Source organism: Salvelinus fontinalis, chromosome 6 (assembly GCF_029448725.1).
Source record: "Salvelinus fontinalis isolate EN_2023a chromosome 6, ASM2944872v1, whole genome shotgun sequence".
Taxonomy (NCBI): Eukaryota; Metazoa; Chordata; class Actinopteri; order Salmoniformes; family Salmonidae; genus Salvelinus; species Salvelinus fontinalis.
In genome coordinates, this window is record NC_074670.1 from 38,734,758 (window position 1) to 38,749,983 (window position 15,226).

General features: G+C 40.2%; 1 protein-coding gene across 4 annotated transcripts; it reads left to right on the top strand.

Moving 5' to 3' along the window:
• Positions 1–4,318: 4,318 nt before the first annotated feature.
• LOC129857804 (protein cornichon homolog 4-like) lies at positions 4,319–15,198 on the top strand. Of its 4 annotated transcripts, XM_055926390.1 has the most exons (6): positions 4,319–4,426; positions 4,943–5,011; positions 5,569–5,595; positions 11,228–11,340; positions 13,847–13,987; positions 14,178–15,198. In XM_055926390.1, exons 1-6 carry the CDS (start codon positions 4,358–4,360, stop codon positions 14,203–14,205), a joined length of 447 nt encoding a protein of 148 aa, XP_055782365.1. In that variant the 5' UTR covers positions 4,319–4,357; the 3' UTR covers positions 14,206–15,198. The 4 variants fall into 4 exon arrangements, with proteins under 4 accessions (XP_055782365.1, XP_055782366.1, XP_055782368.1 ...); XM_055926391.1 differs by lacking the exon at positions 5,569–5,595; XM_055926393.1 differs by lacking the exon at positions 5,569–5,595 and having other exon boundaries at positions 4,412–4,426; positions 4,943–5,030.
• Positions 15,199–15,226: the final 28 nt, after the last annotated feature.

The following is a 15,226-nucleotide window of genomic DNA, read 5'->3' on the forward strand; positions in this document are numbered from 1 at the left end:
AGAGATTTGCCAATAACACCCATTTCTAACAATGTTTGTTGCAGAAATGATATGTCAGACAACTTTTGAACAAGATAATGTTGTTGTCTCCTTATTGCCTCTTTACACATACTTACATTTTTACATGTAGCTTTCTTTTTTTAAGACTGCCAAGTTGTCCTCAATTGGGGAAACCTCTGTCAGGGACAATGTCCTCAGGATTATGGAGTGTGTGTTTCTAAAAGGTTGTATGAATATCACAACATGTATTAGGATTAAGCAAAACTTTACCATTTAAAATGGGTTAAAAATTGTCATTATCCAACTTCTGTCTAATGTTGATATCCTCTTTCTTAAAATGTTTCAGATTGATGACTAATTCATTAAATTCCCACTTCAATATGAAGGGACAGAGGAGCAAACATGCCTTTGCTACGACTTTTTGTCGATTCTGTTAAAGATATTTTACTGTGCGTTACTGTTCTGTCGCGTTGTCATGACTGTCTTGTGAGGATCACAATGGGTCAGAACAGCTTGGAAATGGCTGACAATAACCAGACCTTCTCCCACCCGCAGAGGGGAGGATGGAACTGGTGTGGGTGTTTTGATGATACCTCCACACCCGGTCGTAAATTAAGCAATAGAGGACTCTCTCTCTACCCTCCAGTATTGGCTAAAGGAATGTCCCTTTGTCTCCAGAGACTTTTGCCCACCCAAAACTCTAAATGTGCAAAAAGTGGATAATGGAACAATAATTCTAACATAAAGAATGTTGGGAATAGACAGTGGGGAAATGTAGAAAACTAATGTCATATTGTTTTTCATTGTGCGATGTCATTAAAAACTGTATGGTTGAAATTCTGTAACTTGGAAAGGAAACCCCCTTTATCTGTCAAGTTTCCATCCAATACCTTGTGCATAGGATATGAACAATGATGAAAGTATCTTTATTAAGATAGGGATTTGATTTTAGGAGTCATAAGAGATAACTTCTAATCATACCCGTTGCACATTAATTAGCCACACCCTGAGTGAGGTCAGAAGAGCGTGTCAGACGGAAGGAGCCGTCCCTTTGGCCAGTGTGCATAACAAGTCTTGGTAATGAAATTCACATTAGAGTGGAGCAATCGCTACACGTCTGAAATGTTTGGAAATTTGAACCTCAACACGAGGTGAAGAAATAAACGAATCTTCCTTTAGACCAGAGAGACGAAGAGCTGCAGCTCATGTCCATAGTGGTCAGAATCCTGAACCCTGAATAATCAACACGAGGAGGAGGTTCAGAATTATGAATATGATAAGAGGTAATGTATACAGTTGAAGTCAGAAGTTTACATACACCTTAGCCAAATACATTTAAACTTCGTTTTTCAAAATTCCTGATATTTAATCCTAGTAAAAAATTCCCTGTCTTAGGTCAGTTAGGATCCCCACTTTATTTTTAGAATGTGAAATGTCAGAATTATAGTAGAGAGAATTATTTATTTCAGCTTGTATTTCTTTCATCACATTCCCAGTGGGTCAGAAGTTTACATACAGTCAATGAGTATTTGGTAGCATTGCCTTTAAATGGTTTAACTTGCGTCAAATGCTTTGGGTAGCCTTCCACAAGCTTCCCACAAGAAGTTGGGTGAATTTTGGCCCATTCCTCCTGACAGAGCTGATGTAACTGAATCAGGCTTGTAGGCCTCCTTGCTCACACACAATTTTTCAGTTCTGCCCACAAATGTTCTATAGGATTGAGGTCAGGGCTTTGTGAAGGCCACTCCAATACCTTGACTTTGTTGTCCTTAAGCCATTTTGCCACAACTTTGGAAGTATGCTTGGGGTCATTGTCCATTTGGAAGACCCATTTGCGACCAAGCTTTAACTTCCTGACTGATGTCTTGATGTTGCTTCAATATATCCACATAGTTTTCCTCCTTATAATGCCATCTATTTTATGAAGTGCACCAGTCCCTCCTGTAGCAAAGCACCCCCACAATATACTGCTGCCACCCTCGTGCTTCATGGTTGGGATGGTGTTCTTCTGCTTGCAAGCCTCCCCCTTTTTCCTCCAAACATAACGATGGTCATTATGGCCATATAGTTCTATATTTGTTTCATCAGACCAGACGACATTTCTCCAAAAAGTACGATCTTTGTCCCCATGTGCAGTTACAAACCGTAGTCTAGCTTTTTTATGGCGGTTTTGGAGCAGTGGCTTCTTCCTTGCTGAGCGGCCTTTCAGGTTATGTCGATAGAGGACTCGTTTTACTGTGGATATAGATACTTTTGTGCCTATTTCCTCCAGGATCTTCACAAGGTCCTTTGCTGTTGTTCTGGGATTGATTTGCACTTTTCGCACCAAAGTACATTCATCTCTAGGAGACAGAACGCGTCTCCTTCCTGAGCGGTATGATGGCTGCGTGGTCCCATGGGGTTTATACTTGTGTACTATTGTTTGTGCAAGAACGAGTCTCCTTCCTGAGTGGTATGATGGCTGCGGGGTCCCACGGGGTTTATACTTGTGTACTATTGTTTGTGCAGATGAAAGTGGTACCTTCAGGCATTTGGAAATTGCTCCCAAGGATGAACCAGACTTGTGGAGGTCTACAATTTTTTTCTGAGGTCTTGGCTGATTTAGTTTGATTTTCCCATGATGTCAAGCAAAGAGGCACTGAGTTTGAAGGTAGGCCTTGAAATACACCCACAGGTACACCTCCAATTGACTCAAATGATGTCAATTAGCCTATCAGAAGCTTCTAAAGCCATGACATCATTTTCTGGAATTTTCCAAGCTGGCACAGTCAACTTAGTGTATGTAAACTGACCCACTGGAATTGTGATACAGTGAATTATAAGTGAAATAATCTATCTGTAAACAATTGTTGGAAAAATGACTTGTGTCATGCACAAAGTAGTTGCCCTAACCGACTTGCCAAAACTGTAATTTGTTAACAAGAAATGTGTGGAGTGGTCGAAAAACGAGTTTTAATGACTCCAACCTAAGTGTATGTAAACTTCCGACTTCAACTGTACCTTATAGAGTTTAATTCGGGAGATTGTAACTCTTTAAACAATTTATTCCATGGTGCCCCAAATCCTAATGAGTTCATTGTTATATGATTAATTTAATCGGGTAACAATTCAACATAGTTAGTGGATTAAATAAATAAGTCATCAGATTACTGAAGGTAAAGTCACGACAATGTCCTGCATGCCCACATTATGCCTATCATTAATTTATTTTCTTCTCTTTTTATGCTTACAGTAAGTGCCATGAAAAGCCAGAAAACTCAGTAGGTTGATCTGTTGCTGGAAAGTCCTAAAATATGCCCCTGACCGCAATGGTGTAGAAGGGTGCAAACTATGTATATGAGCATCTTGCTCTTTTTTAAAGACATCTTTAAGCTATAACTGCAACAAAATGTGTCAACTAGCACCATGGAAATACCTATAGGCAGCGGATTCCACAAAGTTTCTTCAAGAATGTCCTTTTCTAGTTTTCTTTTAAAATCTGAAATTGATACAGATGTAATGCGCTGATTCTCTTCATTGCAGATCTGACACATCACATGACTCTTCAAGAGAGCCACTATGCTCCAGATTGCCTTCTGTGCTCAGAAGACCTTGTGAGGCTCTGCCCCATCAAACCATGCTTATCAATCATTAATCAAATAAGACAATGGGACTTTATATGTGTCCCAGTCGTTATATTCATGTAATATCTGTGGGTGAATTTTGAAACAATTACTGTATGCAGATGTGCAAAAAATTGTGATGTAGATTTGTTTTTGCCATTGTTTGATCCATTTAAAATGTAAGAATATGTTGCAGATTAACTTTAATTGGTGACTATGGAAACAAATAGAAATGTAATGAACAATGTTTTCAATATCCATCTTTATCCTCAGCAATACATTTTACAGTACACTCTTAGAAAAAAAGTGTAGGTTATAAGCAGTAGTCAGGTGGTTATGACCAGTAGGCTGCATAATATAGTGGTCACAATTATGACCAACTGGTCGTATGGTGGTCAGAAAAAATACGTTATATTCTGGTCAGTAAAAATATGGTAATGACCTGGCTAGATCCTAAATGAACAAATGTTCAGACAGAGGATTGCGTTCACGAATTCCCGATGTATTAACCAAACTCATCACAGGCTACTGTTTGGCCGTAACCCACGCCAAATAAATCAAGGAAAACAGTATCAAACAAAGGTGACCAGACGTAAAGAGGGAGAACAATGACTAAGTATGGTCTTAAATTTGCGGCGCTCCACCCCCTTCCAAACGATCTACTACAGTACGAGAGGTGGCAGTATAGTTAAAACCTGACCCTTTGCACAAATTTCAAAATAACCGGAAATAGCAGTGAATGCGGAAGACGAAAGATGGAGGCGGCTGTGTTCATTCTATCGCTGGTCGACTGCTGTGCTCTGATTTTTCTGGCGGTGTACTTCGTATCCTTTTCTTGAACATTAGCTAATACGTTGTGTAATGGATCTCTATTACTACCCTTTGTTACAATCAATACGTTTTGGCGCTCGTGCTTTGTGGGTACCTGTCTGTGGCAGACAAGTGCTAGTTAACGTTGGCCGTGGTTTAAGCATGATCAAACGTATCAATCCAATCCGTAGTGCTCTGTCTTGATAAACGGACGTTAGCGAACTAGCCAGCAAGGGCCAGTTAGCCAACGCCCTGTTCGTCCTTTGCATTTTAAAATGTCGATATGCTGGCTGTCAACAGCAGTGTTGACATATTTTAGATGCAGTGTCTGCTGCTTGTCTTTTCCTAGCAAAAGTTCAGTGGTTAAACAGACCGTCAGTCCTAGTTACTCACACATTCCTAAGTGTTCAATGGCTTCCTCGCTTGAGTTAGCTGACATTCAGAATATAGAGAAACTGTTACTGTATAGCTAAACGTTAGCCTTATACATCTCTGCCCAGACAGTTTACATACCTTAACTTCATGAATAGGTAATTACCCTCTCCGATCTAGAATGTGACTACATCAATGCTCGAGCCTGCTGTTCGAAGTTAAACAGAGTAAGCACACTTGTCATGGGTAATTTCCTTTCAAATATATATTTTTGCATGTACACACAGCTAGCTAGCTCTCGAGAACCTAGGGGGCATAGCCTCCCTTTAGGGCTTTCGGTTAAATGTGTAGACCACAACTGGCTCACTGTAAACTATAATCCCGACACTGTTTTAACGGTTCGAAACATAAAATCTCGTTTGCGATAAGGTTTTGGAAACATTTGGGATTTAACTTTCACATCAGCAAGAAATAATATTTCAATTTCCAAAAGATACATTTGTGAATCGCAAATTGAGCATCACCGGGCCACAGTTTGGTGTGCCGACGTTTCCCAATGTTCTTGAATTTCTGATTTCGTTTTAAGTAATTGTTATATATGGCAGAGCACCCCGCTAATAAAGCGAGATATCCCACCTTGTTACCCACTCCACAAAGCCGGGAGGCAGCCTGTGGTCAAAACGAATACAATAATTTTTTACACGGATAAACGCCCCCTACCGGGTCAATCGGGTGAGCTAAATCGAACTCCCGCCATTGGATTTTCTTTTCTTTTTTTACACAGCGGGGTGTAACTTTGATAAACTGTACAGTAAGTGTATTTTTTTGTGTTTTTTCGTCGCTGATATGATAGTTAGCTGCAATATGTAACTTGTTGGCCACTGTGTTAAATTCCCATAGAAATGTGTGTTATAGCTCTGTCATTCTCATTGAAAGCAAGTCTAAAAAGAGGTAGATATGTTTTATGTGCGAATTCTGTGCTTCCGTTTCGTTTTTGCGTCTTTACTTTAGGTTTTGTACACCATTTTCATTCAAACAAATTAAATTACAATATTTTTGGTTATGGAAGATATATTTCACAGCGGTTTAGATGGTACAATGATTCTCTACACTATACTTGCTGTTTAGTCAGAAATTGAAATGTTTAAGTTCCAAACATTTCCAAAACCCTATCACAAGTGAGGCGTATTTACGTTTAGACAGAGCATTTGGGTAGGGACAGGACATTTCCCACTGCAAAAAGGATGTGGAATGCCATAGAGCCCCACATTGGAGGTGATATAATACCCATAACCTAATGGTCAAACAGGAAAGTGGTTCCAATCGTTTTCCACCCATCTAAAAATCACCTATGTGAAAAATGAAACACTTAAAATAAGTGCTGTGTTTCGTGTAGGCTTACCCTGGCATGATGTTTTGATAACCATGTTCTATCTCGGACAAGGTGATTTGTCAATATATTCTGTTCCATTAACTCTGACTCGAAAATGCTAATTAAGATCAAAGTAGACATCATGCAAAACTACAAATCCCTGCAAGCACCTGCAGACCATCGCAAGCTGACACCTTTGCTAACAGGTACTGTGTCAATTTAAAACTTGCACAAGACAGTTCACAGAATTGTCAATTTAAAGAAATTCAGCCAATTTATTCATTACTACATTTACCTAACATTAGATAGTTAATCTATAGATCCTACATTTTGCCTTGATTCGGCAGTCTCGTCCAGATCATTATGGCATTTGTAGTTCTTTATGATAGCCACATTAGCAGCTAACTAGCCTTTCATTTTGGGGGGGTAAATGCAGGCAAATATATTGATAAAAGTAACTTTATCCTAGAGCAGGCGTGGCAAAGGCCGACCTGCGACCTGATTCAATATGGCCCGCGGACTCAGGCTCAGATCACATAAAGAATTTGCGATAGTAAAGTATTTGTTATTCAAATTAAAAGCATAATGATTTAACTCCGACCGCTTGAGGGACATTTATTTTGAAGGCACTTATAAGTAACAACTACACGAGGACAGGCAGTGACTGACAGGCTGACACACGTTACAAATAGTAGCTAGCTAGAAGTTGCGCTAAAATGAGTTTTTCAAAGAAAAGGAAAGTAGACAATAAATGTAGGGTGTTACAGCAAGAGTGGACTTCGAAATATTTCTTTGAGGTATCAGGGAAAGCTGTGTGCAAGGAGAGCATCGCAGTCTTGAAAGACTACAACTTGTCCCGACACTTCCAGACGCATACAGAGAAATATAGGAATATGTCTTCTGAGTAGAGGGCAAGTGCATCGAAATAGTTGCTTTCTCAGTTGCAAAAGCAGCAAGGACTTTTAACAAAACTGCATTCAGCAAACGACGGAATTGCGAGAGCTATCTATGTACTGTCCTACACAATTGCGAAACATAGCAAACCATTTGCTGAGGGCCAATTCATTAAATAATGTTTCATTGACTCTGCAGCAATACTTTGCCCCGTCAAGAAAGCTGTTTGAAAATGTTTCCCTGTCAAGACGAACAGTGACAAGGCATGTTGAGTACATCACCGAGAATAAGGAACAACAGTTGAAAGACAAGGCAAAGGATTTCACCTATTTCTCCTTGGCCCTGGATGAGAGCAGTGATGCATGTGACACAGCGCAGTTATTGATATTCTTATGAGGCATAACACCAGACTTTGAAATTGCAGAGGAGCTTGCTTCGGTGCAGTCAATGAAGAGCACAACCACAGTGAAAGATTCATTGGAGGAGGTTAATAATTGTGTGGCAAAGCTGGGAGTTTAGAAAGTTAACCGGTGTGACCACTGATGGGTGCCCAAACTTAACAGGAACAAACGTTGGCCTTTTGAAAATGATACAAGATCAAGTGGCTGAGCTGAACCCAGATCAGAACATTATTTTCCTGCATTGCATTATTCATCAGCAGGTTCTCTGTAAATGTGTTCTGAAAATGAGCCGTGTTGTGGATGCCGTCACTAAAGTGGTAAACTTCATAAGAGCACAATCTTTAAACCACAGGCAATTTGTCTCACTGTTGGAAGAGACAGAGTCGGATCATGCAGATTTCCCCTTAAAAGGGTGTGGGACCTGAAGTCGGAGATTGCTGAGTTTTTGCAAATTAAAGGAAAATGTGTGGATTTCCATCAATTGCAAGATAAAGAATGGTTGGCTGATTTTTGCCTTCACTGTGGACATCATGGCCCTCATAAATGAACTGAATTCCAAACTACAAGGGAAGGGTCTTTTTGCACATCAGATGTACAGCCTTGTCAAAGCCTTCAAGGGAAAGTTACTCTTCCTGACCTGCCAAGTAGAAGCCAACAATCTCACCCACCTTCCGACACTACTAGTCTGTTCCCTGTCAGATGACCAGCGGGAGAAGTATACATCGCTGCTGCGTGCTTTGAGCGGTGAGTTTTCTCGTCGTTTTGAGTATTTCAAATGTTGGAAAATGACATGCTGTTGGTTTCCTTTCAACTTCAATGTGGATAACGCTCCCACTGACCTGCAACTTGAGCTTATCGATCTTCAGTCTGATGCAGTGATTGGAGAACTTTTCAGAACATTGTCCCTGACGAGGTTCTAAGCATCTCTCGATGAACAAAACTTTCCAAAGATTAGGAGTCATGCTCAGATGTTTGTACTGTTTGGGTCAACCTATGTATGTGAACAGACATTTTCAGTGATGAAATATAACAAGTCAAGGCACAGATCATCTCTTACTGACTCGCACCTCTCAGAAATCCTCATAGCGATGTCAGAAACTAAACCTGACTGCACTGCTGTAGTTAATGCCCATCAGAGACTTCACTCCACACTGATTGAGTAGTTGAAATGTAATGTTGAGCTCTCTCTCTTTCTTGTGTTTTTGTACATACCCGTTAACAAGAGTTCTGTCCGTGGTGCTGAATGCGCAGTGTACTTTTCCCTCCGTGTAGTGCATTGCATGTTTAATAATGAAAATGCCTACCAAAAGGAGAACATGGATGTGGTTTATTTCTGTGCATTTAAAAAAAAAAAAATGAAATAAGTAGCATATCTGGACGTGATTTACAGTAGATATATCTGTTAACAGTCATACACATGATGTATAATCCTGTAATATGATTTAGGCCTGCGATGGCTAAAATATATTCGAATGTGGCCCTCCATGGAAAATAATTGCCCAGGCCTGTCCTAGAGAGATTTACACAGTTATCAAGAAGTCACTCAAGGGTAAGCCTACATGAGAAACAGCCTTTATTTCAAGTGTTTCTAAAATCCCCTATGGGGAAAAATGAATGGTGGAAAAATTCTTGGAACCGTTTCCCTGTTCGACCGCTAGGTTTCATGGGTATTATAACTCATACTGTGGTATTTTACAGGACTCATGATAAGTACAAGCTGTGCACCTGAGTGCAGAGCAGACATGAGAAAGAATGTCATATTTTGTTAATGTTGGTATAGGTTAAGGGAGTGAACGATATTTGAAATAAAGTTTACATGGAGAAAATGGACCTCTCTGAAATAAATGGATGGCCCTACCTTCAGTAAAGTGTTAAAAAAAATCAACCCTCCCCTGTACCCAAAATAATAATTAAAACAAAAAGTAGATGGCAACTGAACTGCCCCCATAGTCCTACACAGCACAGCCATTGGTTAAACTGCACACAAAAATGTTTTTGATTACCAAGAGCAGAGCTGAGCAGGCCAGGGCTCAGGGTTGGATTATCCATTGCAGTGTGTAATGCAGCCTACTTTCATTTACACCATCCCAGCAGCTATCTTAGAAATAGAACTTTGCTCTGTGCTTTTCGAGCATGCATTTCGTAGCCTATAGGCTATGGATTGTTTGATTGAGAACACACTAAATAGACTATAGGCGCACTTGATATTGAGTGCCCAGCGGAGAATCCGAGATGAGGGGCGGCATCGGGCACACATTGATTTATAGCCTAATAAGCAACTACTTCTAAAATACAAAGAAATATTGACATTTCAATCCATTACAAATTACATGACCCTCCCCTGGACTAGATTGAATAAAACACTAAACCCTCCGCTTGACTAATTGAAAAAGCATGACCCTCCCCCATTTTCCCCCAGGTAACCATTCTATAAATGTCGATCCATCCCTAAATCCATTTGAATTCAAATCACTTTTAGTCAGGATCCCTTTTGATTTAAGTAAAACTTTCCATACATGGTTGTCCATGGAAAAAGTGGTCTGAAAGTGACTTTTTGGACCTGACTGCCAAAAGGTTCAGGAGATAAAGGTGCTAAGAGTTTACCAATTATGCGTACACCACCATACAATGAGACATCCATGTCTTCTTCAATAGAAAGATAGTTTAGTGTGATATCATTTTATAAGCTTACAAACAGTGTTGTCAAACTATTTTATTTATTTGAAAAATATGTATGCAATACAGAATGTCATTTTGAAACCTTGAACATCAATTATCCAAAAAAGTTTAAAAAAATCTTCATATTCTCATATCCTATTTCACATCATCTGAGGTTTTTGTGTTGTGCCCGCCATTGGTTGAGACACAACATGCCCTTGAATACAGGGGGGGTGTCATTTCAATCATAGAAATATAATTCATAGAACGGAACCAAGCCTTCAGACCACTGTAATTTAGCTGGTACACTATTGACATTTAAAATGAATTGACATTTGTACTTCTAATTTCTACCACAAAGATGACCGCCCATCGTCGACTGTCAACTTAGTCATGTCTATTCTATTATCTATATTTCTATGATTTCAATAGGTTTCCTATGGATGATTGACAGTATAATTTAAAACAACATATATTCCCATTCAAGTCAACATTCTCTGATGTGTGGGCCTCCAACCATCTTTGTGGTACCATTCAAAATTTGACATTTCAATTTTATTCCCATATTTGAACATTTATCAGCCAAAACATGACACCCACCTTGTATTCAACATAAACATCTTAGACGATGTAAAATAGGGTCTAAGGTACAACATATGCGAATAGCATTTTTAGATAATTGATGTTAAAGGACATTATAAAAATAAATCTAGAAATTGTCAAACAATTTGACAACCCTGTTTTGTAAGGTTTTAAATTATATAAATCTCAACTGTTTATCTTTTACAGTGATGACGACAATGTGTGGTGGGGTGGTAATGGTGAGATATGCAAAATGGGTTAACTTTGAGCACCTTTTATCTCGTGAATGGTTTGGAATTCAGGTTCCTAAAGTCATTTTCTGAGCACTTCTCCAATGGTTAAATAGGCCTATGTATGGAAGGTTTCGTTCAAATCAAAAGGTGTGCAGTCAAAAAGTTATTAAATTCAAATGGATTTACCCTACATGTAATTAGTAACTTTCAGCTTCCTGACTTATACCTCTGTGGCCCATTGTCTTTTATTTATTGTGTCTTGTATGCTTGTGCTCATATACTTTTCATAATGTGCATCTGCAGTGGGTTGTACCAGAGCTGGTAGGCCAGGCCCTGGCAACAGTGCTGATGCTTGTCTCCCTGCACTGGTTTGTCTTCCTACTCAACCTGCCTGTGGCCGCCTGGAACATGTACAGGTAAGTACGTTGTACCTATTGTTTGTGATGACAACTGAATGTTAATGACCAACGGGATCTTCTTTTCCTATGTGAGCCGTAAAGACACTTTTGTGTTTGAGGAGTGAGGGGTTCCACTCAGAGCTGTCATCAGTGGCTGTGTTGTAAACCTTACGATAAGATATACTTTATTTTACATTGAAATTCATTTCGCGACGTCAGCATACGAACACAACACAATATACAGTTGAAGTCGGAAGTTTACATACACCTTAGCAAATACATTTAAACTCAGTTTTTCCACAATTCCTGACATTTAATGCCAGTAAAAATTCTTAGGTCAAGTTAGGATCACCACTTTATTTTAAGAAATGTCAGAAAAGTAGTAGAGTGATTTATTTCAGCTTTTATTTCTTTCATCACATTCCCAGTGGGTCAGAAGTTTACATACACTCAATTAGTATTTGGTAGCATTGCCTTTAAATTGTTTAACTTGGGTCAAGCGTTTCGGGTAGCCTTCCACAAGCTTCCCACAATAAGTTGGGTGAATTTTGGCCCATTCCTCCTGACAGAGCTGGTGTAACTGAGTCAGGTTTGAGGGCCTCCTTGCTCGCACACGCATTTTCAGTTCTGCCCACAAATGTTCTATAGGATTGAGGTCAGGGCTTTGTGATGGCCAGTCCAATACCTTAACTGTGTTGTCCTTAAGCCATTTTGCCACAACTTTGGAAGTATGCTTGGGGTCATTGTCCGTTTGGAAGACCCATTTGCGACCAAGCTTTAACTTCCTGACTGATGTCTTGATGTTGCTTCAATATATCCACATAATTTTTCTGCCTTATGATGCCATCTATTTTGTGAAGTGCACCAGTCCCTCCTGCAGCAAAGCAATATGCTGCTGCCACCCCTGTGCTTCACGGTTGGGACGGTGTTCTTCGGCTTGCAAGCCTCCCCCTTTTCCCGCCAAACATAACGGTGGTCATTATGGCCAAACAGTTCTATTTTTGTTTCATCAGACCAGAGGACATTTCTCCAAAAAGTACGACCTTTTTTATGGCTGTTTTGGAGCAGTGGCTTCTTCCTTGCTGAGCGGCCTTTCAGGTTATGTCGATATAGGACTCGTTTTACTGTGGATATTGATACTTTTGTGCCTGTTTCCTCCAGCATGTCAAGCAAAGAGGCACTGAGTTTGAAGGTAGGCCTTGAAATACACCTCCAATTGACTCAAATTATGTCAGTTAGCCTATCAGAAGCTTCTAAAGCCATTATATAATTTTCTGGAATTTCCCAAGCTGTTTATAGGCACAGTCAACTTAGTGTACCGGTATGTAAACTGCTGACCCACTGGAATTGTGATACAGGGAATTATAAGTTAAATAATCTGTCTGTAAACAATTGTTGGAAAAATTACTTGTCATGCACAAAGTAGATGTCCTAACTGACTTGCCAAAACTATAGTTTGTTAAAAAGAAATTTGTGGAGTAGTTGAAAAACAAGTTTTAACTGTATTACATGCGGTACTGGAAAGTTAGTATACAAATCACCCATTTACATTTTCACATTCTACTGTCCGACAGTGTATTGGGCCTGCATCTGTCCTATGTCCCACTGTTTAGCAGGCCTTGCTCCTATTCTTACTGAAGAGTGGGACCCTTAATCTCCTTCTGGAGGGCAGCAGCTCAAATGGTTGCGCAAGATTGTGTGTGGGGTCCTCTATGATGCTCTTGGCCTTGTCTCTTGCCTGTTTATCATAGTGGCTCTGAATACCCCTGCATTGCAGCCCGTAGAGCTTGGACCCCAGGTTCACAGTCCGGGATACCCTTATTAGCCACTGACTGCCCACCGTACCAGGCCAGGAAACAAAGTCAGCACACTCTATATGGCAGGTGTAGTAGTTGGAGAGTATCTAGGTGTTGACGTTCAGTTGTCTGTCTGCTCAGGAGGTACAGTCGTGGTTGGTATTTTTTATTGATGTTATGAGTTTTGGCATTAAAAGGGTGTGCTGTCCATGATGGTTCCCAGGTACCTACAACTCAACACTCTTTATCTTTCACCAATCAGGACTAGGTGGCTCACTGAGTCTGCCTTCCCCATGAAATCAGTAAGCAGTTTTGTTGAGTTTGGGGTAGTTATTGCACCAGTCATGAACCCTGTTTACATCTGTTTGGAAATGCAGTGTGTCATCTGAGGGTGCCTGGTGGTGTCTGCATATTTCACTGCCAACCAGTTCCCATTAGAGCCTTTCAGGTCATTGGTGCATATGAATAATAGCACTGTAGAGATGACAGTTCCTTTTGGGGAACCGGTAGATATACAGAGGAAGTGATGTTGTTGAACTTGACATACTGCCCCCTGCTCAGCAGGAAGTCCAGCACCCACAAGTAATACTATAACTACCCTAGCCCATGTAAGCCCCTTACAAACTCCCCAACTCTTAGAGAAAAAGCCCACACCCAAGCTGTTACCTACAATGCTATGGTTGTTCTAATGTCTCGAGTGTTGTGTCTACCTATTGTTTATCTGACAGGGTTTGGAAGGTGCCCATGGGAAACATGGGGGTGTTTGACCCCACTGAGATCCACAACCGGGGACAACTAAAGTCTCACATGAAAGAGTCCATGATCAAACTCGGCTTCCACCTGCTCTGCTTCTTCATCTACCTGTACAGGTAAGAGACTGGCCCTTGCTGTCTGGGATTCTACATGCTAGCCGCTGTCACATGTTACAGTACTAACATAGCTAATCTTACTGCTCCTTTATGTATTGCTTAGTACAGGATAACTTCTGTTTAGCCTGAGCTTAAGTTTTGTTTTAAAGTAATTTCTTCACTTGTCACACGCTTCCTTTCACCCCCACAGCATGATCCTGGCACTGATCAACAATTGAGATCCCCATGGCCATTTTAATCCAATCGGCCAAATCACAAACTATTCAGTATGTGGTGTTCAATATGTCCTGGTCTTCAGTCCTTTGCTCAGCTGGAGTCACGTGACATTGCACTCCCCTTGGACACCTAATCATTGCTCAGACCCCCCCCCCGTACTTCTGTGTTCTTATAACTGCCCTGGAATTGTGTGTGTGGGGGCTTTCGTTCAGCCTTTGTCCAACAATGCTGTCCATGCACTGCTCCTCTAGGCAGAGGGAAAACATGACAATCGTACAGGCTAGATGGTGCATACGATTGGGTAACAAATTTTCGGCCAAGAGCCAATCACAACAGCTAGCACATCCTCTTGCAGCCTGCCGAACATCATCTCTGATAAAAATAAATATGACTTTGTCTCTTGTCAACATGCTGGAAAATCCTTGAATTGAATATCCTTTGCAGAATAATAACCTGTGTTTTGGCGATCTATTTCTATATTTTCTTGCAGTCTCTTAACATCAATAAGTTATAGATCTGACATCCCCTGACTGCAGAAAGGTGCACATTTGATTGGTATTATAAAATAAAGTGTTCTCAGGGGAATACATGCACCTGGGTTGGAAAATGTTTCTCAACCCTATTTTTTCACTCGACTGTGTATCAATGGGCAATATAACCTCGATTCAATCCGTAGCACTGAAGAGCTACACCGTAGCGCAATTTCAAGGTAATTTCCAATTGAGCTGACATGTAACATTGTCTTTAAATTTGTGTGGTGCTTCAGATTGAATCAAATCCCTTGTCTGTATCCTAGTTGTATGACAGAAGCACATTTACTACACATCACTATGTATGTTATTTGTGCAGTTTGAGAATGTTCCAGCCAAATGTATTTCTCCATGGGGAAGGGTGCGTGTTCAGATTGTTTAAATCAAACTAAAATGACTCATTTTTTTATTTGTGCTTTTGAAAATAATTTGTGGGGTTTCTTAAATAAACTTGAAAGAGAACAATTTGTGTCTTTTTCTTGTGAGATTATAT

Coding starts and splice junctions, on each gene's coding strand:
- LOC129857804 (XM_055926390.1), top strand. CDS start 4,358: ATGGAGGCGGCTGTGTTCATTCTATCGCTGGTCGACTGCTGTGCTCTG. Junction 5,012..5,568: donor GCTGTTCGAAGTTAAACAGA/GTAAGCACACTT, acceptor TTTTTTACACAG/CGGGGTGTAACTTTGATAAA. Junction 11,341..13,846: donor GCCGCCTGGAACATGTACAG/GTAAGTACGTTG, acceptor TTTATCTGACAG/GGTTTGGAAGGTGCCCATGG.